At 37.6% G+C, this 25,701-nt stretch overlaps 1 protein-coding gene across 3 annotated transcripts in view; it reads left to right on the forward strand.

Moving 5' to 3' along the window:
* The window catches only part of astn2 (astrotactin 2), a 269,469-nt gene that overhangs the window by 126,836 nt on the left and 116,932 nt on the right, over nucleotides 1-25,701 (forward strand). For all 3 annotated transcript variants that reach the window (XM_086152123.1, XM_086152124.1, XM_086152125.1), the window contains 4 exons: nucleotides 246-413; nucleotides 6,526-6,610; nucleotides 8,418-8,492; nucleotides 10,115-10,252. In XM_086152123.1, coding sequence (XP_086008249.1) covers nucleotides 246-413; nucleotides 6,526-6,610; nucleotides 8,418-8,492; nucleotides 10,115-10,252 — 466 coding nt within the window. The remainder of the gene's footprint in view (nucleotides 1-245; nucleotides 414-6,525; nucleotides 6,611-8,417; nucleotides 8,493-10,114; nucleotides 10,253-25,701) is intronic.

Genomic DNA, 25,701 nt, shown 5'->3' on the forward strand with positions numbered 1-25,701 from the left:
GCGTTTGCTGACTGACTAGTGAAGCCCCTTTTAGCCCCTCTACTGCAATTAAGCAAGAAATCCCATCAATACACGCATTATAGGTCTTAATTTCTTCATTTAAAAATCAGCCCGGCCAGTAAGGGAATTAACATTACAGTGAAAATAAAAAGAATTAGCCACTTTCAAATTGATTTTGCCATTTCCCACTTTTTTCATTATGTGATTCTTAACTGAAAATTACTGCTTGGTGTCTTCTTTTCTAGGAAGTATATTTGTAGTGAGTATGGGCAGCTCACTGGATGTTACTAATTGGCTCAACCCAGCCAAGCTCACCTTGTACTATCAGACCAATTCATCAACAGAGTGGGTCCAAGATAACTGTGGCCAGAGGACTACTGACCCCTGCGAACAGTTATGTGACCAGGACACAGGTGAGTGCACACACACGTGCGCACACACTCACAAAAGCATGCATGTGCGTAATATTTGGGACATATCATAGGGTGTCATTATTCAGTCAAACATTAAATTTGATGTATCACAGCACCTGGTACTGAACACTATTACAGATTTAAATATATACAATACTATAAGTGTCTTTGAATGACAGGATTATATTTGGTTTAGACCCCCCGCCAGCACAAAAAAAACAAAAAAAAAATTGTTATAGGAGCATTAAATTATTTTGACTGCAGTTCAAAATGTTTTTCAAACATGCATGTCCATTCAGATATATCACACCAATTATAATTCTATAATTCATAATAAATCACCAAGTCTTCAGTTTTTACGTTGTGTTGATGCAGACTGATGTATATGTTTGCAGACAAACAGGGATGACAAAAGGTGAGGATTTGAGAAAGGAAATAGTTGAAGAAAGCCGTCAAGGACTGAAGGACAGAGCTGAAGTTTTATAAGATCAAACAGAGAAAGCCGAGACTGGAATACCCAAACTACTACAAGGCACTAAAGTTAATATAATCCGCAGGAATGCTATGTTGTATTTAAAACAAAAAGTATTTTTCACTTTGAATATACCTGTGACTCTAGTTTAAAACAAGATCTATCCCTTGTGCCTTCTCAAACATGGACAATAATGGGCATTGAAATTTTCACCGTGGCCATTGATCACATATACTGCGATTCCATGACAGTTAGTAAACAAACAGAAAAGCAATTTATGAAACACATTTACCTCCACCATGCATGGGTGCATTTTTTACCTCACTCCAGTCTGTCTGAAACGAGCTTTGCTGCAACGTACAAGGACATTTTATATAAGGTGTTCATGACTCACATCACATACAGTAGTAATTATCAACATGGGAAGCACATAATAGTAAAACCATACCAGGTACAATGTTAAGTATATTTGCAGTGACATTTAAATCTTCCGCTAAAAGCCTTAGGTGGTGTAAGTCCTTTGTATATTCAGCGGCCACTACATAAAATCCAAGCTCAGAATGGATTACATCTGTAATGTATGTGAAATTTATGTCACCCCGGTCAAGGGCATGTTGAAGGCTAATGCATTATGGAATAGCATTAGCCCCCCCTCCTTTCCCCCCGCCGCCCTCTCTAATGAAGGAAACCAAAATGAAAATGCTCCACCAAAATAATCTGAGTTAATCAAATTTTAATGATGACTGGCAGAATGTTGGTATGTCTGTTTTTTTTAAACCGCAAAACAGGACCTCTTTTTTTCCCAAGCAGACAGCTCCAAAGAAATCAATAGAATCAATAAATAACACAAGCGACCATCGGAATTAACTTTCCTGCAATCTTCCAGTTATATCTGATCAATTACCAACTTTTATAAATCATAAATGTTCTGGATTTTTTGAGGTGTTTTTTTATTTTTTTTATTTTATGTTTTTTATATATGTGTCGTTTCCTCAAGGCTGATTTTTTTTCCTTCACACAAGATTTTCAAAGGGTAATATCTCCAAGCACTACTTACATGAAATTCTGAGTGGGATGGTCAACTTTGTTAAGTCAACAGTGGCCCCGGCCATAGAGAAAATGAATAAAAGTATATTTGTGAATCGCTTCAATACAGGCCCCTGTCCACAACCCCCAAGTGATATGCCTATTTAAGACTGAACAATCAGAAGTACTTTACATTAGTGCCCCCATGCTGCACCTAAGTGCTCCCCAAGATCAATTTTGTTTGATCAGCATCCACTTTGTGACTTTATGTCCTTCGCACACATTTCACAGGCAAGCTGAACACATCTAGTAAGAACACCGTTGCTCCGAGTCACAACAGGGACCTAACATTTATGGCGTCACCCCATAAGTGCTGGACTCTTTTGTTCGAACATGGCTGCAGAAAAATCTACTATTTGACTTATCTAGAGGAAAGATAATGCTCCCTGGAAATCAGCCTTGAAACATAGTGAATCTTAAACAGAAAACATTTAAATGTCATATTTCTGTATTATTTATATATATATATATATATATATATATATATATATATATAATACAACCATTCGTTCTCACTCTCATTCATACATCTTGGCAATCCAGAATCCTAATCTAACCAGATCCATTACAGTTTTTTATAAATTTTGGGGTTTATTCTAATAATAATTTATATTTTCTTAATCCTTCATGCGGAAATTCGTTCTCTACAATTAACCCATCATGGATGAACCATGAACCGGGATGAACCGTCTATCAGTGCCATATATATATATATATATATATATTATTATTATTATTATTATTATTATTATTACGAGTAGTTATTAGTAGTGGTGGGAGCAGTTGGAGTAATAGTGCCATTAATGATAATAACAAAAGAGAAGAAGAACAACCTATACCTAATACCTTTTCTGTGCAAACCTTTATTGCACTATTACATATAATAACAGTCTCACCGCAGAACAGGTGACAGTAATGTAATTCCAGATGTGATAAACTTTCAACTTATGATTTCATCCTTATTTTGAATCAGGTTTATATTTTTATAATCATGAGACACACATAATTAGTCAATACACCCAGCTCATAATTATATACCCCTGTTAAGTAGATATAGATTGTAACCAGAGTCCATCCATTCATCATCCTAACTAACCTCATAAAGACCTGGGAACCTACTTAACTGCTGCTAAGCTCTTTATTTGAAATTATGTCTTCCCAGCTCTCTCCTCACATAACCGGAACCTCCATTATTTAGATTTAACATAGACTCTAGTTTCACCTTTCCCACTGTCATTTTTCACATGCAACCTGCATGCCCATTCACATATACACACACGAGCTCACAAATGCAATCACTGACTGGGTCAACAGAACGACTTTCAACGATGAAGGTATAATAACAGTAAACATAAAGGACTGCAAAACCTTGTGGTGCGGAGATTCAGTCACAGAGAGACACTGCATATGATGAAATTCATCATGTATAACATTAGTCTGGAGAAAAAAAAAAATTAACATCTACTGTATATTCTAAATTTGATGACACGTGAAAGGCAAATGGAGAATGAAAGTGCAACGATCATATAATTGCGAACAGTCTAATTCAATATATCTACATAATGAGCAATATAATCAAGTACTATTGAATTGTAACAGGAAAGGTAAGTGGTTTAAAAACTGTAATGTCTTTGAAAAGGTGTCCCCTATTACTGATGATTATCTTTAAATTAGGACCTCATGTTCTATTTAGTCAACCGTATTACAGAATACAGCAAAACAACTTAATATCTCACATGGCTTGGGTCAGCACTGTTTAATTATTTTATAAAAAGAAAAAACAAACAAACAAAAAAATTATTGTAACTATGCACTGAATTTCTAAGATGATCAATATGTCATCTGCAAATAGTTTAATATAAATATGAGTGGATCAATGGACCAACATGGCATATACTGGCGATATATGGCATTTACACGATGCCACTCTGGATTTTTGAATTCCTCTGCAGCCAAATGCATTCTGTAAATATAAAACAATTTTAGGCAGCATCATGTCCTTGTAGCTTTGCGACCTTCAAGTTTCAGATTAATGGCTGATTGACATCATTTCCTTCTGGCAGGGTGTCATTATTAGCCTTTTAAAGGAGCTTTGCAATAACTAACTCAGCACAATTACACCTTGTCATATTATTGTGCAGCAGCTTCCTCTTCTCAAGTACTTAAGAATTTCTCCTGACAAATTATTAAAATTTCTATTGAAGAATAGATTTGCGAATATCGACTCTTAAAGTAATCAAGATTTTTACTTTAATTAGGCTTGTATCTAAGTAAACATCACTTTGTTTTTTCTGCATAATCTGCATAATTTGTCTGCATAATTCATCATTTGGTCTGCTTCTAAATACTTAAAAAATGCTATTATTCCAAAAGTGAGACTGTCAAGTCATTTATAAGACTTATATTTTTCAAACCTGTTTATATATACGATGAAGAATACAAAGGTATGTATATAAAAAAAATTTAAAAAAATGAACAGCATCGCAGAACAAAAATAAGCCACTATTTGAGTTCTACTGATCAAACTTGAGTGACTTTCGCATCAGAGCAAGAAGAACCTGGTTCAATTCTGACAGGTCGGGAGTTTCTTCTTCCCATCTAATCAGATGACAGAATAATTTTTCTTAAGTTTAATCGGCCACATTGACAAAAGGATACGTAATATGCAAGCAGAATATAGCAAAATAATCATCAGTTCAAACTATTCCGCTTGTTTCTTCTTTTAATACAGATCCTAGACTCAACACAGCTTTAATCGTATAATATTGTGACAGAGGAAAGAAAGAGCAATGGCATTTATATATTTTATAATCATTTCAGTATTAATAGCCTTACCTTATACTTATTATTGTTCTACACTGACATACGCATTGATCTATATTGGGCTGTTCCATTGTAGGATTGGATGACGGGATGGGGAACGATTTCCCTTCGTTTAATAATCTCATGCAAAAGTTAGATAAAGCCATTGATCTTTTTTTTTTTTTTTTTAAAACAAGAATGGTGAAACATTGACAGATGAAAAAAATGTAAGTAGCAGTAGCCAGTTTGCATTGATGGACTCACATGAAAAGGACACTGGGCCATAACATACACATTGCTTCTCTTTAACCACATCCCAGTGGTGCATCACTCCTTGAGTAAGTCTTGAGCCTCTAAACTCAGCCTGTAAATTATTAAGCACTTGGTGATAAAATGTTAATGGTGTTGCCTGGGTGGGCATTACACAATTTTCCAGTGTTATGCCTCCACATAGGGCAGTCATTTCCATTTATTTTGGGAATAGTTGTAATAAAAAAAAATTGCTAAAGCACCCAGCGACCTTAGATTTCACAAAAGCAAGCATTTTCTAGAAAGAGTCAAAGTAGGCTGTGTTCTTTATTTGTGATGTCTTTAACCAAAAAAACCTTTAGTGAGCTTTTTCGAATCCATGTAATGTTTTGAATTGAAACAAAATATTCCCAAATTAATATTGATTGACATGATTATTGACCTTCTTTTTACAGTCATAGATTAAATGTCCATCTCTGGAGGTGAATGCACTTTTTGAAGAATTATTTAGGAAACAAACTTTACATGCACACAGATTACATATTGTATGTATATAATTTGTTTGTTTGCTTTTATTATTATTTATTTATTTTAGATTTATCTTCCAAAATAGCTTTTAATGTATTTTCTTTAATTTTTGTTTGTTTGTGTTCCCTCACCAATAACCTCTTTCCACCAACTGCCCTCTGGGTACTTTTTAATTGTGCAACCCGCTAATTTAATTATTTGAGAAATATGAATATGATTTTTTTATCATAAATGATATCATTTTATACACAAGTACAAAGTCTATTACATGACATTTTTGTGAATACTTCACCCAGGAATATGAGGCATTAGTAATACAACAAAATACCACTTTTCCACCACATTTTTGATATTCCTGTCACTCTAACTGCTTCTATGGTCCAACCACTGTGACACCAAAACGAGACATGAAGCTGAAATGGAAGGTTTGGATTTCAAACACAACATGACATCATTACTTAGACAAATCACAAGAACATCTTGCTGTGTTAGATCATCATATCCAGGAAATACAACCTACTTTACAAAACCCTTTTAGAGGATCACCTGGATGTGCAACCCCATAGGGTGCAAACTTGCCTCTTGTACAACACACTGTATTTGTGACTCGGTATAATGGTATGGTTTGAAGCAAAACTTGCTCTCCGATGCTCAACGGGACACGAAAAAAAAAGCATCCTAATGACATCCTACCTCTTGTAGTGAGAGGAGCAAACTGCCAAGGTCTTTTGTGTAACAGTTGCTTTGGCAAAGACTCTCAAGCCCGAGACTGTAAAACTTACTGCTTAGTAACTTTTAACAATATTCTTAATCTGCTCTTAATATGATTGGGAGAGTGGTGGGCCAGTGTCCAAATGCCCTCTATTGGCTAACAGAATACACAGCATTGGAATAGCTTATTATACTTGGTAATTATTCACCTACTGTCAACAAATTCCTGCCTGCCCTTGTGAGCCTTCTTTATCTCTGTCTCAGGAGAATGCAGCTGTCATGATGGTTACTCCCCTGATCCTGCCCATGCACACCTCTGTGTTCGCAGCGAGTGGGGTAATAACGAAGGGTAAGTCCCATGTTTGGTTCACTCATATAGAAGCAAAGTGTTTGTGTGAGTCTCCTTCCCAAAATGAATTTGCCACACACTATTAACTTTACATTAAATTAAGGTGAATTTTTCAGTGTGACAGATGAGCTATCTGGAGTGAATTATATCGAGATTATTAAAACGAACCCAAAGATTTCACATGTCACTTGAAAACTGGTGTAAAAAGTACAAGTTTTTAAGAGCGATCACTCACAAAACATGGAACATGTCTCCAGTTTATAGGAAATGAGCCAAAACATTGTAATGTACCTGGAAAATCATTTAGCTAAAGGAGGTAGAGATAAAAAAAAGGAGGGTGTGCAGCACAGAGGATGGAGAAGGTAGGAGGGAGGATAATAAAACAAAACAGCAGGGAGGAGACCAGAGGGTGAATGGCTGAGGAAGAGAGAGAGAAAAAAAATGAGGAAGCCAAAAATCAAAAGAAAATGAATTCTTGAAAATGTATGTTGTGGACTGATAAAATAATCCCAATCAGTCACCTACATCTGATCACATATTTATTCAAGTCCAATTTCAAGGAAGCCAAAATGTTATAGGAAGTTAGCTTCCATGTGCTAATCTTCTCTCTATGATAACAGGGCTTTGTTTGTGTGCAAAGGCCAATAACCTGCTGCTCAAAATGCCAAAATTGCCATTTGTGTCCAATGACTGGCAAATGTACATCCCCAACACAAACTCAGTATTTCCAAAAAGACATATTAGTCACAGGATATGTTTGTAAAGTTTTTGAACCACATGTTGCTGATATAATTATTATACGACCCTGCCTGGTAGTTATTTGCTGAACATGGTTGAGAAGGAAACCAAGAGAAAGAGAAAAAAAATGATAAAACAATAATAATAATAATAATAATAATAGTAAATCTAAAAAAAAAATATTTTGCAATGCACTCAAAAGCTGGTCAAATTGAAATTAATTATATTAATTTATGTCTGTGTGTCTAAAATGTATGATGATAATGGTCTGTTTCTTTTATTTTTATTTTATGTTTCATTCATCAGTTCCAGAAAGGTCCAGGCAATCAAACCATCTCCATTATTTATGTTGCTTATTATGTTTTCCACTGTAATTGCAGTATAGATGTCTTGAAGCCGTACATTATATTAATCAAGACGTTTCATTGCTACCTGCTGCTGATTGACCGTCTATTTTACATATTTTTAAGTGGACATCGGTCACGCCAACTAATAAATGGAGCTCCAGGAGTGTCTACATAGTCCTTTTTAGTGACCGATAAATGATGGCGTCTAATGGTTAGCAGAACCACGACCTTGTTGTGCATCTTATTGATTTTGTCAGTTTATGAATATCTTCTCAGAGAGCAACAACAGGCCCTTCATATTGACAGCAGGTCTAGTTGATGGAAAAGTGAACATATATATAACTAAACATCTAATGGAGCTACAATAACACTGCCTTATATTATAAAACCATGGCTCACTTGTACTGGAAACAGTTGCATCAAGGTAATAGTCAGGGTATTTTGCTTTAATAAAAGACCACTTGTAATGTCATATGATTTTCTCAAAGAATGTCCATTGATGGTTAGTATGACTTCAGCAACATCTGTTGTTCAGTTTTGTGTTTTATCAGTAAAAACATTGACGGATGAAAGGCTTCCCGTTTTACTCCAAAGATTCAGATCATGCTTTTTTTTCATCTTTTGGTACTGCAGTTATGAAAGCAAAAAATTTAAAGTTGTAATGAGGTGTTGATGGATCTTATACTTTGATTTTCTCCCTTTTTTTTATGTTGTGTTTTCAGTCCCTGGCCATATGCTAACTTGGAGAAAGGCTATGACCTAGTTACAGGAGAACAGGCCCCAGAGAGGATCTTCAGGTGAGTCCTTCATTTCTGTTGCATCTCCTGAGTCCATGACATCTAGTGGCCATCTGTGACAGGAGATGTGCTGTAGACTGATGATGGCATTCTTAGCATCTGTTAGTGTGTGTGATGGAGCATACAGATTAGCCGCCCACGGATAAACATAGATTCAGTCGGGTTGATGCACAAGCAAGGTCTTTCCCATAGGCTCTGGTGTGGAGAAATAGCCCAAGGGGCATTCCTGGACAGACTACTTTCAAATGCTTTTACTGCCATTTTTACTACACTTGTCTCTTTTGATGGGGTCATTGTGTCTGACATTTTTCCGAGAGGTAAAAGTGTCAAAGGACACATTCAGGTTTTACTTCGTCTAACTCTGAAAAATATGCCATAATAGCACACTGTATTTTATTTTATGTAAATGTTTTTGTTGGTGTTCTCGATTCTTCCCCTTAATTTCCGTTGACATATTTATCTATTTTTATTATACACTGTATTTTCATGCAAGATCACATTTTTGAAGAATTTTAAAGCAAAACTAGTCAAAAAAAAATGTTTTTGTTTTTTTTTTTCCAAATAGAACTTCAATTTAATCTTCCATTAACAAAATAGATAATTAGAGGCCAGGCTTATGTGGGCTGCAAACAGTCCCATGCCAACGCATTTGCAGGTTCATATTTTTGCACAAGGTTGACAAATTTCAACCTGGTACAATACCACAGGTCTCGCAAATGGACAAAATAACAGTTTTCAGAAATAAAAGAAAGACAGTTTCTGCTGCTTTTTTGTTTAATGTTACAAATACACCCAGACACACAGTCAGTGTTCTGGATTGGTTTAAATAAAAGAAGGTTCATGAGCACTCCGCTGCCCTTGGCCATTTCTGAAATCATTTGCTTCAATCAGGTGCAACCATATTGTTCTTGTGTGGTTTGAGATGATGTAAACTTGGTTTGATTTGGAATGCCTTTTTTAATTTTGTAATCTTTTTCAGTTGTTCTGACATAAGATGTAGAAATGTCTGCAATGTCGAGCTTAGACGTGCAAACAGGACAATGTAATAGTCTATACGTGCAACAGCAGACCGAAAGAAGCACTTAATGAGAGCAGGAACTCCCGTAAAGATCACAACATTCTAGAGAACCTCTGTTCATGAACAGCACTATTTTGGAACATACTGAATTTCGCAACCCTGGAAGCGAATACTATTTGTCTTAATCTATTTGCCTTTTTGAATGAGAATTATTTTGATATTTCCACACTAACAGGATGAATAAATTAATACATATTAAGCTCTGGCGAATAATATGTCTATTAAATTTAAATAGAAGGAAAATAGTTGTTATCATTTCTAATATATCAAAAGTGTTTTGTTTGTTTTTCTAGTTGCTTGACCATGAAAACAACATCAAATATTAATTAAATCTTTTTTTTTTAATACAATGCAAATAATACCTTCAGACAAAACCACATTGATTTAACTATTTCCCAGAGAGGACCAAATAAATTCCAATGTTAGTAATCTTAAAAAAAATTGCATTACACCGTGTTCTCCCAAAATGCATGCATGTAAATTAGTGTGCATGTGTGTGTGCGTCATAAAAAAAGTACAGTTTAATTAATTTGTGCTACTACAGATCATTCTACAGTCTGGGTCAGGGGTTGTGGCTGCCAGTCAGCAAGAGCTTTGTGGTGCCGCCAGTGGAGCTGTCCATCAACCCAATTGCAAGCTGTAAGACGGATGTGCTGGTTACAGAGGATCCAGGGGAGGTCAGGTAAGTCTGACTACAGTTCCGTTGAAAATGGAAGTTTCACGGCACAGTTTTAGAAACAGATTATTGACTGAAGGTGGCTTGGGCCTGCTTTGATGCGGCTAATTTCATTAGCCGCTCTCATTCCCTTTTATCCGCAAGCACCTGGTTTAATGAAATTTTGCTGGTGGACCATATTTGCGGATAATGATTAAGCTCTCCACAAGCCAGGAAAAAAAGATACTTTATTTCTGTGTCACACACTTCATGTGCGCCCTACCTGCTTCTTGCTGGCCATTTTCCTCCAATAACTGTGTTCAAGATGATCAATGCACAAGCTGGTGTGTAAAAGCCCTTCTGAAGCCAATATCAACCTTCCTGAAGCTGTAAAAATGGGAGGTAGCCACTACCTAAATATATATCCAATTTAAAAATTATGCCACTGCATAAATAGACTGATAAATCATAAATATTACACAATGATTTCAAACACACAAACTAAACACATGCATTTCACATGCATGCATCAGTGTACAATTGCTTCTTAGGAAACAACATTTACATAACAACACTGTCAGTTATATAGGAAAAAGGATAGAGTTAATTAGCCAATTCTTAGCATGTCTTGTAGATAAATATTTTACACACCTTGTTCAGCTAAACACAAAGAGGCCCACCTACAACAGCTGAATTACACTGTACAGGAGTGAATTGACATTTGTTTTAATTGCATTTCATTTGCAGTTAACCATAACTGACTTGGAAGGTTGCGTTCACTTAGACTCGTTAATTATTTATATAAGTGGGATTAAATAGCTTTTAGAGGACATCAAGTCATGCGTCATTTGGAAAGGTTTGAAGTGTTCCCAACGAGAAAATAACAGGCTTGAGAACCGGCCCGATTCATGCTCGCCACCAGACAGTAAATTGCACAGTGCCGGCGCATCTATATGGATTCATTGCAATGTGGCTCGGTGATAATGAGGCACCAAATTATCAAAAAGACATAAACGAGGAGGAATCATGCCACGTTCTAGCAAACCGCCGAAAGACATTCATTCCTGCTTCGACTTGTTCGCCAATGGCGCAAACACCCACATACCTATCAATTTTACAATGGCTAAAAGTCACATTTATATTGTATGTGTGTGTATGTGTGTGTGTTTTGTTTTGAAAGTGCAAAAAAACAACACAAAAAAGGATACATACAAAGCATTTAACTATAATAATACATCCTAAGGTGGACTAGCGTAAAATGAATCCAAGAGGTTAAGGATTATACTGCACAACATTTTCCTTCTGGCTTGAATGGGAAATGGTCTCCACTCATATAGTGCTTTCACGCTTTATGGTTTCAAAGCGCTTTAAACTATATTGCATTCACCCATTCACACACACACCCACAAACACACACACACATACACACACAAAACCAATGGTGGCAAAGCTGCAATGCAAAGCCCTAACCAGGGCATTGGGAGGGACTTTTGTTTCAATATTTTACCCAAGGACACTGTGACATGCGCACAGTATGAGTCAGGAATTGAACCATCAACCTTCTTATTTGACGATCAATGAAATTTAAAGATTAATGTGGAAAAAATAAAATATGAAAGTGGATGAGCTATGTAACGCTGTTTATCTTGGTCATTTGGAAACGTACCAAAACATGTAGACATGTTTATGTGCAACGTAGCTTGCTTTCTATTTCTTTATTCTTCATAGGAAATAGCCTGTTTCACGAACAATCTATGTTAATGTTGTCTGTAAACAAACATGAATGAACATATGTGTTAATGAAACATTTGCTGTGAGTCTAATCGGAACATAAATATCAGAAGTAAATAACAGAAAATGCAAATTAAAATCCTGCTCATATTACTATTATTATTTTTCAAGTGGAAAAATTGGTCCTACTGTATCTACATATCTCTGGATGCTCTTGTAATGATAGAAGCTGAACATCTGCATTTAATTCCATGGCATTTTTTGCAAAAAAGATTGAGATCTCATCGTTGAAATCAGCTCCAAAGTAGGACCAGTACACACCTGCACAAAACTGACTGAAAACAGATGCGCCCAGTCAGGCTTTATCTCAAAGTCTTGCTCTTACTAGCTCTGTGATGGCGCAGTGAAAACTATCTTTTTTGGAGGGTTTAACACAAAATCAATACACAATCACAAGTATTCTGGAAGCCCTGGGTTACATATTTCCATCATTCAAATTTATATCCTATGTTTATTGTGCCATTTTATCATAAGGTTGTATAATAAGATGACATGTGCTCAATTTTTGATGATTAGATGAACACAAAACCATATAAATGAATAATTATAAAATCTCATCAAGCCAAATGGACTTGTTCCATCATATATCTTCATTTCCTTTTAGCTGTTCCCTTTGGGGGACGCAACAGACAATTATCTGCCTCAATCTTTCCCTTTCCTCTGCATCCTCTTCCCTCACACCAACTAACTTCCTGTCCTCTTCCCCCCCCATCCATAAATCTCCCCTCTGGACTTCTTCTCGGCTCCCTGTCTGGCAGTTTCAACCTCAGCATCCTCCTACCAGTATATTCACTATCCCTCCTCTGTACATGTACACAATATCAGTCTGACCTTATCTCCAAAACATCCAACATATGTTGTCCCGCATTCCAGATCCTATCCGTTCTCATCTCCCCAAAAGAAAATCTTAACATTTCCATCTATGGCAGTTACATATATATATATATATATATATATATTCCCCCCCACCACCACACACACACACATACACACACAAACACACATCCTAGCCTCAATGGGATTTTACAATGAGCAATGGATGACCAAGAACATCCAAGGACACTTACAAGTAAACACCTTTACATCATGGTACATGTGATTCTCTTAAAAAGCATCTTTTCTTTCTTGTTTTTTCGCTTGGCTATAGTCTGAACCACCGGGCACAGAAGTGTTGGTGTTATTCCTCTCTAGTTGTCAGATCATCACTCTGCGTTTCAACCCAGTCCCTTGATTTTAGTGGTTCAGATTCTCAGGAAGCTCTTTCTTGTGTTCTTAACCTCAGACTGGGTTTTTTTTTACTTTTGTCTCTGCCCTCGAGGAATTCTATCGGTTTTTGTCTTGGATTTTCACCATTTCACTTTGGATTGAATCAAGGACTTTTTTTCCCTTACTTTTAGAAGCTGTTGCTGCATTTACCCTGCTGACTCCCAGGGGTTGAAGATTAAACATTTATTACATGGAAGACCTTATGTACCGTGCAATCCCAACATTTGAGTCACCTCAGATGGACCAATGTGGCATACTGATGTGTGCAAGATGAGATGAAGAGACTCACAGCCTGAGGGAAAAAAAAAAAAATCTGCCTCACAGCCTCTGTGACAACCATGTCCCCAGAGATGTGGCCATTGTTAACCTAATAACATTTATTGCATTTTGTTAAATTTGCAGTCAACATGGCTCCAGTGAGGTCCCTGGACAGATAATGTTGTCAAAATCCAAATACTTAGACCGGGGGCGCACATCCTCAATCCACCCATCCCCACAACCCACGGGAGTCTTGTGCTGCATATACCCGAAACACAATCCGCACTTCAAGTGGAACAGCCTGCTCTGGGATGTTGTGGTGGAGAAAAGGCTTTGCAGAGATGCAGACACAACAATGTTTGACCTTCCATTGGTGAGGCAGGCTGAGTCCCACCTCATCCACAGGACTTGAGCTCAAATAGTCTGGTGAGCGAAAGTACCTCAGGTCAAAGCCAGCTCTGATTCTGGCTGTCTTCGTTGCTTCTAACGCAATGATCGTATTGCCTACGGTGACAACTGGAGCTTCTAGTAATGCTAGTCAAGAGATTCAATCTGCAAAAAACGCCTCAAGGTCGATTCCTCTCAATCCAGTCCCAGCACTCTTCCCCCTGATAAGTATGCTTCCATCATAAGCCAGTTATACATGCGCCCCAGCAAAAGTGAATAGTCGAATGGCGAGATAACTACCTAAATGAAAAGTATATATATATATATATATATATATGTATATATATATATATATATGAGGTTATGCTTGAGGAGCCGCATTCCTTAGGTCTTTGGTCTTGTTGGCCAATTGATGGATACACCGTATTGACCACATAGAGCGTAACAAGATGCCAGATATTTGAAAAATATGTATGTTCTTATTAACAAAGCTCTTATTTACAAATCTTTGGGCAGCAATGGTATACTTGAACTACTTTGAACTCAATTCCCAGGGTCAGAATTGCACGAACTTAAAGGGTGCTAGTGTGAACAGTAATCCTTGCAAGCGGCAGATAGCAAATGCTATTTGTCGAAGAATGAATGTTATTTTCTCACACAGCTGGAACAGAATTATTTTATTCACCAGTGAAAATGAATGGTGAGGAATGGGGTGGGCCATTGAGTCAATACAGCCCAACAGTGAGATAATACAGAGTTGAAATGTATATTAATTAAAACAAAATGATGATAATGATTATAATTATACTATGATGCCAATTTGTGTTGCCGTGACACGCTATCATCAATGCACCCGCAGTAGGAGTCCTAATGGATCCAGCAGAACACGTCTGGACAAAATTGGATTCCATTCGGTTTTTGCATCAGATCTAGAAGTATTTGTGGGATGTAGATGTTGGAAAATTGATCGAGAGTAAAATAGGATGGACACATAAAAAGGCAAAGCAGAGTAAACGTTGCTTTTAAAGACGTTCGTGTGAACAAGCTCAGAGAGATGCTTCGGCGTGGGAGTCTGCGCTCCTTGTCCATCAAATGCAATATGCAAACTAGCTTTTAGGACAGAATTGTCACTGCACGAAATAAGGTGTGCTTTACCCATGACGTTTCACAACTAGAAAAGAATAAATTGTGTCTTTTTGTGCATTTTCTGCATTTTGCTGCTGTGTTTTGCTCTTGCGTGTGACTGGGAGGAGCACCGCTGACTCTGTCCTTTAAGGAAGGCCGTTTTCCAGGCATACACTGTCATGCGTTCAGGGTCGCAATTAAATTTGCAATGTGTGTAAATATATAAATTCATCTGCCCCTTGGCAATGTATTCAATTAAAACATAAATAAATAAAATGTCTGAACTAAATACCAAATATGAAAGTGTTTACTATAAAAAAATGAGGGCTGTAACATTTTAGGACATGCTTCCTAAAAATCGCTCCGAGGGCAATTTTTTTTTCATTTTTGCTGAGAAAGATGCACATACATGACAGATTTATCCTGAGCTGTTTTGCAGCCAGTAGTTCTATTTATCCACTACAATATATAATTGACCATGAAAAAAAATCAGTGCGAGGGTGCAATAAAAAGGAAGGGTATTTTAGAGATAAACAAGAAAAAGACATTTTGAACAATGTGGTTGTATATCCATCAATAAGAATCTGAATATCCCTGACTGGAATCTAGCCGTTTATTTGCCATTTTGCCACAAGGTATAGAAATGATTTCAGAGCAATTATGCCTTTATTTTTCTTTTTCTTTATTGTTACTGAAGTTTCAATGCTCGTGCAAACTGCGCACTCCGAGGAGAGCAGAGCTGATTTTTTGCTAGCCACAGAGGTTAGCCCCTCTTAATATAGTCAATTTAATCCTAAGAATCCATTTAAGGTCTTTCACAAACCCCTAGCACTCCTATTTTTATTATTATAATACATGTACACAAAATAGTTGCCAAAAGGACTTGTTGCATAGTATAATGTCCTTTGTAAAAGAAAAATAAAACAAGTAAAACACGCATAAAGACTGAAGAGTGGAAAAACTATGCATCTGATACAAGATGAGCAAAATGTTTAGATGTAACACCTCCTCTAGAGGACACTACAACGCTCTGCTCACTCAAATAATGAAGCTTCTATTTTTGAGTTTCTACAGGTTTGTGTAAACATGCAAGGCCTCACAATGTTTTATTTCTATTTTTTAATCACTATGATTAACATTCAGAATGATTTTACCAGAGTGTCTGCATAAAATGGAGCTAAAATCACGTTGATGTCATTTCTAACAGCAGCAGCTGAACAGTAGGAAAAACAGCATCTTTTCATAACATAAGAGATGCGATGAGTGACTTTTAAAGACTAATTAAAAGCCCACATCAGGTGGAGTTAATGTTTCGGCATGTGGCTGATGATTAATCCCTGTAACATTAAAGTTATGTCAGATTGCCATGAATAATGCAGTCAACTCATTATCCAAACCATTTTTGTGGAACAAAGTCTCATGGGTGTTTTGGGGGTTTTTGGCTGATGCACTTTTCCAAAATGTAGTCGATCATATCAGACATATCGACGTGGGTGAAATGGCGAAATGCATTGAAGCTGTAGCTTTTCCCAATTGTGTCTTTTCAACTCTGATGTTTGCCATTCAGCTCTCTGATGAAACACGGGGAAATCATATGATCAAAATAAAGGAAAAAAAAGTGAGTTTGAGTGATTAAGTGGGTGTCAATATGACAAATTTCAGTTGTCAAGCATGTTTATCTCGTAATATCACCAGTCTTATACAAACAATATTAGGCATGAGGATTTTTTTAAATACGACTATCTATATTATCGGAAACAGAATCGGATTTTCATTTTTCATTTATTTTAGCTTATATACATTCCACTTTACCAAGTTTTACTGTTATTACACTGTTAGCTTACAACGAATATGCAACATATATGGTCCCGACCCGAGCGAGTTATATTTAAAATTAAATGTCATAGAAACATAACTAATGCCGATGTGTCAACAAAGCTCTCATGTATATCACAATAATAATTCAAACACTGCACTGTGCTCAAACACCAGCATTATGTCAATAAAGAACTGTTAATAACTCTAGGTGGCTTGTACCACTTAAATCTAGTGATTGATGACTACAGTCAGCATGATCAAGTGAACCAGCAAAATGTACCATTGCCAATAACTCAATGCAAGTGCAACAATTGACGCCAGAAACACATTCATAAATCTTTCTCTCCCTCACTCAGATTCACCTTTGAAACGTTGTTTAGAGTCAAAACTCATAGAATGATAAACACCTTAATATTTGTTTTTATAAGTTTAAGTTTACCTACGGTTTTACCTTTAAGATTTGTCTTGGCGATTACAACAAGCTAAAAAAAAGGGCTATATTCAACCAGGAAATCAGTTGATGAGAATCAGCATATTTTGCAAGGAACTGGAACAACAGCATTAATCAAGTGCAGGGGCAAACCAATAACAGGCTCTGTAATCATGCTTGGAGCAGCACTCTAACTTTTGCCCGGTCATTCATCAACTGGGAAAGCGGAGGCATAGAAGGAGATTTATAGAGAGTACATTAGTCACTGTTTAGATGCAACCAAAGTGCTTCTGGGTCAAGTTACAGTTAGCTTGCCAAAAAAGATGATCCAGATTAGGCAATAATTTGGAATCAGTATTAGTGTGTCTTAGTGTGTATGAGTGTGTCTACATACAAATACTGTTTATACAAATGCCAAAGTACCAAATTTGTCAGCTTTGTACACTTCTCGTGATTCTGTTTCCCATTTGAATGTTTCCAAAAGCATTCCAATATCCATGGAGCAGGATTTCAAACTATGCACACTGTGCATTTCAGTGTACAATACATGATTTTTATACGTAGTTTCTCTCATAGATCACCCATTGGCTGTTCTGGTTGAGTATAGCCTTCGGTAAAATGCAAACCCTTGAAAATGGACCCTTCTCTTTCTCCAACTACTGCCAATGGAACATGCGGCCCAAGTTTAACAGGACAGAATCCATTGCTATAGAACTGTGCCCATAGCATTGTGGGTGTTATGATTATTATGATATCAATTCAATCATTATCTATACCACTTCTCCGACATTCATGGTCGGCCTTTTCCAACCAATGGTCCGGTCGTATTCGTGGGTGTGAAGCTGCCATGTTGTACCATGGTATGTCATATTGTATTTTTTTTTCCCCATTAGCACATCTCTCTCAAAGAGGCTCTTCAAGTGGAATAAAAATAGATCAGATACGTCTTCCTGGTGGACTTAAAGTTTCATCAGTGCATCTGTGACAAAGGGGAAGACAATTTGATCCATACCCCTGAATGTGTTGTTTGTGGGTAAAGTGTGTATCTGCACTCTGTATTTAAGTCTGAATGAGTCAGGGATGAGTCAAACGCATTACACAGATATAGAATGATGAAAGAATATGATGGAGTCCAAAAGGCTGCAAAAAAACGTCCGTCCCATCAAATCCTACTGAGGAGAGCCATGAAAAAGGAAAAGGGTTCTTGTGTTGTATACCCAAATCCCCAGAGGGGTTTCTAGCCCCGGCTCAATTTATGCATGTAAAAGTGTGTCACACAATTAGTAAGACAGGCAATGTTTTAACTGTGCCACTCCCCAGCAATGTCCTCTAAAATGCACAAACAGCTGTTGGGTTTTACTAATGGCGTTGTGTGCAAAAACATGAAAAAGGGAGCAAAACTGGCAATGACAATGACACATTACCCGAGCAAATGTGAGATCCAATCAGTGTGACTGGATTGAAAAGAATTGTTCTTCTCCTTAAGCAGCAAGTCTTCTTGTGCATTAAGAAGACAGAATTTATGTTCGCTAATGTCAAAGCTTGACAATTAGGGTACATCTCAGTTATTATTATTATTTTTGTAATGCAACGCCTGCCTCTCTCCGAAATAACCAGATTTTTTAGCCTCAAACCACGTAGATATGATTGTCGCGTATGTGATAAGCATCTCGTGATAAGTTATTGAAAAAGTAGGATGCAATGTTGGATCAAAACCTCTTTCTGTGTATGAATATTTAAAAGCTACTCACATAGCATGCTAGTGGAGGGGACTCTCCGGCCATGGAAATCATGCACTTCTCTATTCAGCAATCTTACTCCCTTCCAGGTTCTCATGCACCGTGGCCAGGCGTACAGCTGCTGGCCAATCACTTAAAGATGGATAGTCAAACTTTTGGGCTGTGACAGAGTGCATCTGTGCAACAGAACGCTCTTTCTTCCCCACTAGCAGCTGTATAACAGTTAAAGACCATGACAAACTCCTTTTTTTTTCTGCATGACCACTCCAGAACGGTTGTCAATCTTGAACAGATCCTAAAGGTGAGGTACTTTGGAGAATTGCATAAAAGGGACCTCTGGGAAAAAGTTGCTGTGTTCTCTTTCATTGATCGATTGCCTTTTGTTCATATAGGAAGGCGAGGGATTTTTTTTTTCTTTGAAGCAAACAAAACAATAGTGACATCCATCCATACTTCCAATCCACAGTATGCTTGCATTTCCAACAAACAACTTAAGCAAGACACATACAGTGCAACACAGTTCTGCCACTAAGGGTTGTACATTACTCCAAAGGATGGTAAGTGATTGTGAAATGACATGAAGACAGTTCTTCTATTTTCCATATCAAGGCTGCAAGGAGCTGGGATTGTTGAAGATGTAGTTTTCCTCATTACTACATGCCTTTTTGTCAGTATTGAGCCATAGTACGTTAATACTTGGTTGACCCTCAGCGTCTCTCGATAGTTAAATCGTGGGAGGGAAGACAACCTCCCACATACATCAGCCGGGAGTCTCAACAATACCATAATTGTGACTTTCTTGCATGCAAGGTCTGTTTCCTGAGAAGAAAAGATGACCAGACACTTCATTTGTTCAACTGGGTCAATGCACAGATGGCTGAGCCATCTGTTTATTTCCTCATCTGGAAGAGCCCAAAGTGCGATGGCACAATTTTATGTATATCTTACAAAGACAGCATACTCTAATGATATTCTTTGGGGTGAAAAGTGTGATCGTATTTTTTTTTTTTTTTTGTCTCCTGGATATACAGTTATCTCTCTCGCTGATTTCAGCTGATTTTTGTTGTCCAAAAATGTAAAAATGAAGTGTACGAAAAACAGGCCTGTCCCTGGAGGACAGACAGTTGCGATTGTCTTATCCTCTGCGTCTGAAAAGGGCCGTGTCCAAAATTGCCTCGTCTTACACAGGAGATTGCTTTTTTTCTCTAGAAGCTATGCAAGTTTGACTGTCAAAGCCATTACATCTGCTTGCGGTGACCTGACAGGCCCTACATCGGAGCGTATCGTCTAAAGGAATCTCCCTTGACGTCCATGTATTCATAGACAACCTGCAACTTGTGTAGTTGTGCAGGTCTGTGTTTTTGTCTGGGAGCATAGTTTGAAGTCGGCTCATAGCCTCTGGTTTTGAAATGTCTGCCGCAGTCTCAGAGAAGGTTACTTCAAATACGCTGCCTTCAGCCAAATTGCTAAGAGCAAATAATACCATCGGTACTTGGCTGAAGCCTCCCCAAATTCTACTGGCGGGAGGGAGGGAGAAAGGGAGGGAGGGTGGTGATAAAACTTCACACGTATCATCGCACGTTTCTGCATTTGTGTGTGTGGGAGCGAGAGAGCATGCTTCACGCTGATTTTTTTGAAACTAGTTCATTAGAGGCAGGTGTGAAGGAACTGCTCCTTGGAGGTAGAACCCGGAAAGGTCCGAAGTTTTGTTTTCTTAGCAGAAATAAGGCGTTTGTTACCCCCAACCCATCATAACAACAGTCTATGCTTCTATTTAGGCACCTTAGAGGAAGCGTGGCTAAGGATTCCTGTATCGCCTCAGCCGAACATGTTGCCAACGATATGAAACTTTGTCGCGGAGAAAGAGGATGCGAGGGCACCAGAGGAGGTTTGTTTTGTGCCCCAGATTCTGCCATGGCAAGAACAGCTGCCAAGCTGCGCTTCCTCAGCCAAGTATAACAGTGCAGGTTCCAATGTGACTGAGATTTCCTCGCTCTTTTCCCTTAATTACCGTCTCGTAGATGAGCAGTGTCACTCTCAAGGAGACGCTCACATAATTCAGTAAAGGAAAATGGCACAATCAATCAGGTAGTGGCTGATTTAATAGGGAGGCAGGGGCATATGGATCAAAAAAGAATAAACTCCGTCTTTGTCTGCTACACAATTCATATAAGCTCAGTCTCCAAGTAAGAGATGCCTGGGGACAGTAGCACAATGGTCTTCTCAGCCACAGTGGCACATCCGTATCTATCCCACACCCGTTCAATGTAGCAATTAGGGCATGGTTTTACACTGGCCCTTAAATAAATACATACGTTTATCCCTTTTGCGCATGGAATAAACTTGGAAGTATTAGCAAATGCCTTAAAAATACGTGATACTGTATGAATCTTTGTGAAGCGATGTTGCGCTGGTTTGTTTTTAGCTTTGAGTTATTACGCTCTTAATTAGACTGAGGCTGGCAAACGCACACTATTTTCTCTATATTGTCACGTTATAAGTTAAACATGAATAAAAGTACAGAGGCTTTTCTTTTGCATTTGTTTTCCCCATTCCCCCTCCCATTGGACTTATTGTTCTTTCATGTTTGACTGGCTCTCCAGAAGGAGAGTCAGTTAGCATGCACCTCACAGCTGAGGCAACCCATTATTTTTGTCTGCCTCACCTTGCCTACCCTCTGTTTTCCTCTGCATTAAGGAGTCATTTGTCAATGTGTTGAGTACTTGGCGGAGAGAATGGATACACAAAATACCATGTGTTGCCTGCCTAATTTCAAAAATTGAGTTGCCAAACATAAGAGAATAACAATAATATGTGGCCTTTGTTTCCTCCATAGATTTGGTATTTTCTTGCCATGCTAAGTAGGAGCTCAAACCCCAAAAATGCAGCAAGATTGTCTGGGATCTATAAAATTAATTAACACTTGGTTCTCTCCTATTGTTTTTCTGAAATTGCCTCAGCCAACAGTCCATCTCAACAAGCTAGGTTAAGCAGCTAAACTGTATTAACTGGGCAACAAACCTGAAAAAACATTACAACCACACTAGTGCAAACTTCATATTCTCTCCTACACTGAGCCACAAACCAGGACATAAGATGTATAATGGTATAAAAATGAATTTCCTGTTTGTGGACATTATAGCAAAATAACTATATTTGTCACACATACACCTCCGATTTCAACACTAGCCTTCTGAGCATTGATTTTGTCGTACGGTGAGAAGAGCCATCGCTTTCACAACAAAGTGGACCCAGTTTGGTGACTTTGTGCTTCCATGCAAATGCGTAAGGCTCAATTACATGTTAGTAGCAGTTGGATGATTCAGCAGATGGATAATTATAGCTTTTTTCATGCATGGTGACTATTTATCCAACCCCTGTCTTTAATGCCAAAAAATTCAAAAAGAAGCTTATTGGTCAGTTTCATATTGTGTATTTGATCCTTACGTCTTTTCTTAAGTCTGTCATTTAGATTAGATCAGGGAACCTTCTTGAGGAGTCAGGAATTACGAGGCCTTGGTTAATTATTTAAAAATGATTTGTTATCCAAGCAGGAGTAAAGCTTGATGAGATGCTGCTCCAACTTCTGGCCTGCTCTACTCAACATTCAAAATTAATGTGCACGCTTTGTTAATTTGATTTTGCTTGACAACAAATTTAATCATTTCTCTACATCCAACATTACAATTGGATTATTATAATGAGTCTTTATCCAGGTTGCTGAAAAAAAAAAAATAAGAGCGTCCAATACCTGCAAATTGTTCAGAATGCCACAGCATGTGTTCTGACCAAAGCAAGTACATTGGAACGCCCCGACGCTGCCGTCTTTTTCGGTTGAGAGCAGACATTAATGTCCTGCTCCTTACCTATAAATTAAACTTATTTATCTGATGTGGGGGAATCAGACATGCCTGGACATACATTATACTCCCAGGATTCTATCTTCATGCAGCCCCTATATGTCCAAAAAAGACTGATGGATCCACCAACGCAGGGGAAAGGATGGCCTCTTGACGTCTGGCAGGCCTGCTTTGTTGATGTCTTTAATGCAAGGCTGAAAATTCACAGCATAGGAGTTGTGTCATTGAGTTTTTATTGTACTATGGTACTCTTTTTTTTTTTTTTTTTTTCTTCTTCAGGGGAGTGGTAGCAATAAATAGCCCAACAATGATGGTTGTCATATCTCTCTCTTCCCCATAGGAGAGAGTCCAACCGTACAATTGCCAGCCAGGGCTTTGCAAGTTGTGCCACGATTGTCTGGCACGTCTAAACAAAGACGCTACTTAGTTAAATCTATCATCTATCAATCAGTTTTGTGAATTCGCCAAATCTGTACAGACAGGTGAGCCCCTTTTGTAGCTCCCTCTCATCTCCTGGCACCCTATCCCCAAAATAGATTAAAATCCATGCTTTTTTTAATCATAATTCAGTTCAGTTTCAATTGCTGAGCTCCACAAACACATCATTGCATTTGTCTCTACTATTTAACTTGCAGGCTCATTAGATCCGAAATGCTGGACCAGCTGGTCTACAAGAAATTTTAGCGCTTGTTGTATGTTCACCAGGTATCACAAGGGATGTGATTTTATCAGTTGCTATAATTTTTCTTTGCTGCAAGACACTTTGGGTGTGTGAGTCTTAGTTTCGGTATAAATCAGACTCTGTTACAGCCCCCTCAAATTTTACACCCAACATCGCAAAGCTGAGAGCTTGAGATTTTGTTGCTCAGTGACAATCAAGCAGCATGTCCACCATATTTCAGTGATATGGATTTCCTGCTTTGCTTCTCTAAATTAGCCCTAAATTAGACCGAGCATGCCGCTCTCTGAAAGAGGCCGATTAAACGCATCTGCCCTCCGTATTAAGAATACCTGTTGCTCATCCTCCAAAGTGACCACCGTGACCTTGAAATTTAGCGGTGTGGACAAGGAATGATGCTTTGCATTATGGTGTTTACTGCGTCCTGTTGATTCTCCTGCTGATGGATGAAAGTAACATACTGCTTTAGTTTCAAAATGTTTTAATTTTTTTTTTTTTCAACTGAACAATGAAGCAGATAAATAGAACTCAAAGATCTCAAAGCATGTTTTTTTTCTGTTTTGAGCCTTAGCTCCACCATGATTTTTTTTTTTTTTTCAAGCAACCAGGCGCTGCTAAATACCGGAAAATGAGGAAGTGGACTGAATTATGCATTAATTGCTCATGATGATTCCAGACTACCAGCTAATGAGAAAGCTGAACACCCAAGCTGAACAACTGTTAGGTTGCAACCAAGGTGTCTGTGGGTTGTCAGTGACTCAGGAGTAAAGCAGTCAGGATCTGATCCTGCTGCGGACACTGGCATTACTGAGACCTCAGCCTTCAAGAGTCCGATTTCAGGAACTTGGCTTTAGATATAAGCTCAGTGGAGTGACTCTTAAGATGGAAACATATTGTCCCAGATTGACAAATGAGCATGTGAAGGAAACTTGATAAATAAGATAAAAACTTCATTTTTGCATCGATAAGATTGACTAGCCGAGTGTGACGCATCACAACCCAAACTTTGATATTGTTTTCTTTGAAACGCAGGGGAGGAGACCAAACTATCAGTGAGGCTCAAATGTTAAAATTTTACTTTAGGAGTATTCTCAGAGGATGCTTGTAAAAGGGATATATTGAACAGCTTGCCGAGCATCGTAATACAATGCAAACTAAATGCCTTTACTCACACACAGCGGAACCCACTTTCTTTGGATTAGTAATAGGAAAATGTGACTGTGAATAATAGAGTCACCTGTAATAGCTCCCTCTGTCCTGTATTTGTAGGTTCACAGAAGAAATTCTGTTGTACATACATTTTTTTTGTGTCATCCCTCTAAGTTTAGAAAACGATTTATCCTTATAGCTGCCAACTAATTTAATTCTGTAATTTAATGCAAAAAAGAAAATGTAAACACCAAATCCAAATTAATATATGGCAAAACATAAATACACAACAGTCAGTTATTCAATTAATGCAAGTGTATTTGCGGTCCCTATGTCCTCTATTGTAAGTTGCTTTGGATAAAAGTGTCTGCCAAATGCAATGTAATGTAATGTAATGTAATGCAGAAAGTTTCAATCATGACATTTAATGCAATACATTATCATGTAAAAAAATTGCTCATTGCCTTCACATGGGCTATGTGTTAAAGATCATACACTCCTTAATTGCAGCTATCTCATGCACTGACTCATCTTACTAAGTTTAGAAAATGAATTATCCTTATTACTGCCAAGTAATTTAATTCTGTAACTTAATGCAAAAAAATGTATGCCCTCAGTCTACATGGAAACTATCATCTTAAAACAATAAATACTAATTAACTTGTGGAAAATCGTAAAATCATGATGGCCTGTACATATTCAAGACGTTCTTGAGAGATGATATTACATATGTCAGTTTTTATCTTTGTTCATGTCTTTTACATCATAGAGTTTCTTAATTGTAACTATCCTATGCACTGAATAACTATACACAGAATAAACTATATGCAAAGTCCAGTAAAAGTTGCTGCAAAACTATGATAAAATTGACCTTTTTGCCATTAATGGTTGAATTATGATCTGAATTAAGCATTTATGTGTTTTTTGAGTCATCACACAACTTCACATAGGAATGCAAATGGAAGAACATTGGA

The sequence above is a fragment of the Fistularia commersonii genome, chromosome 9 (genome assembly GCF_037954325.1).
Source record: "Fistularia commersonii isolate RoL2024-O1a breed Wild chromosome 9, RoL_Fcom_v1.0, whole genome shotgun sequence".
In the NCBI taxonomy this organism is placed as follows: domain Eukaryota; kingdom Metazoa; phylum Chordata; class Actinopteri; order Syngnathiformes; family Fistulariidae; genus Fistularia; species Fistularia commersonii.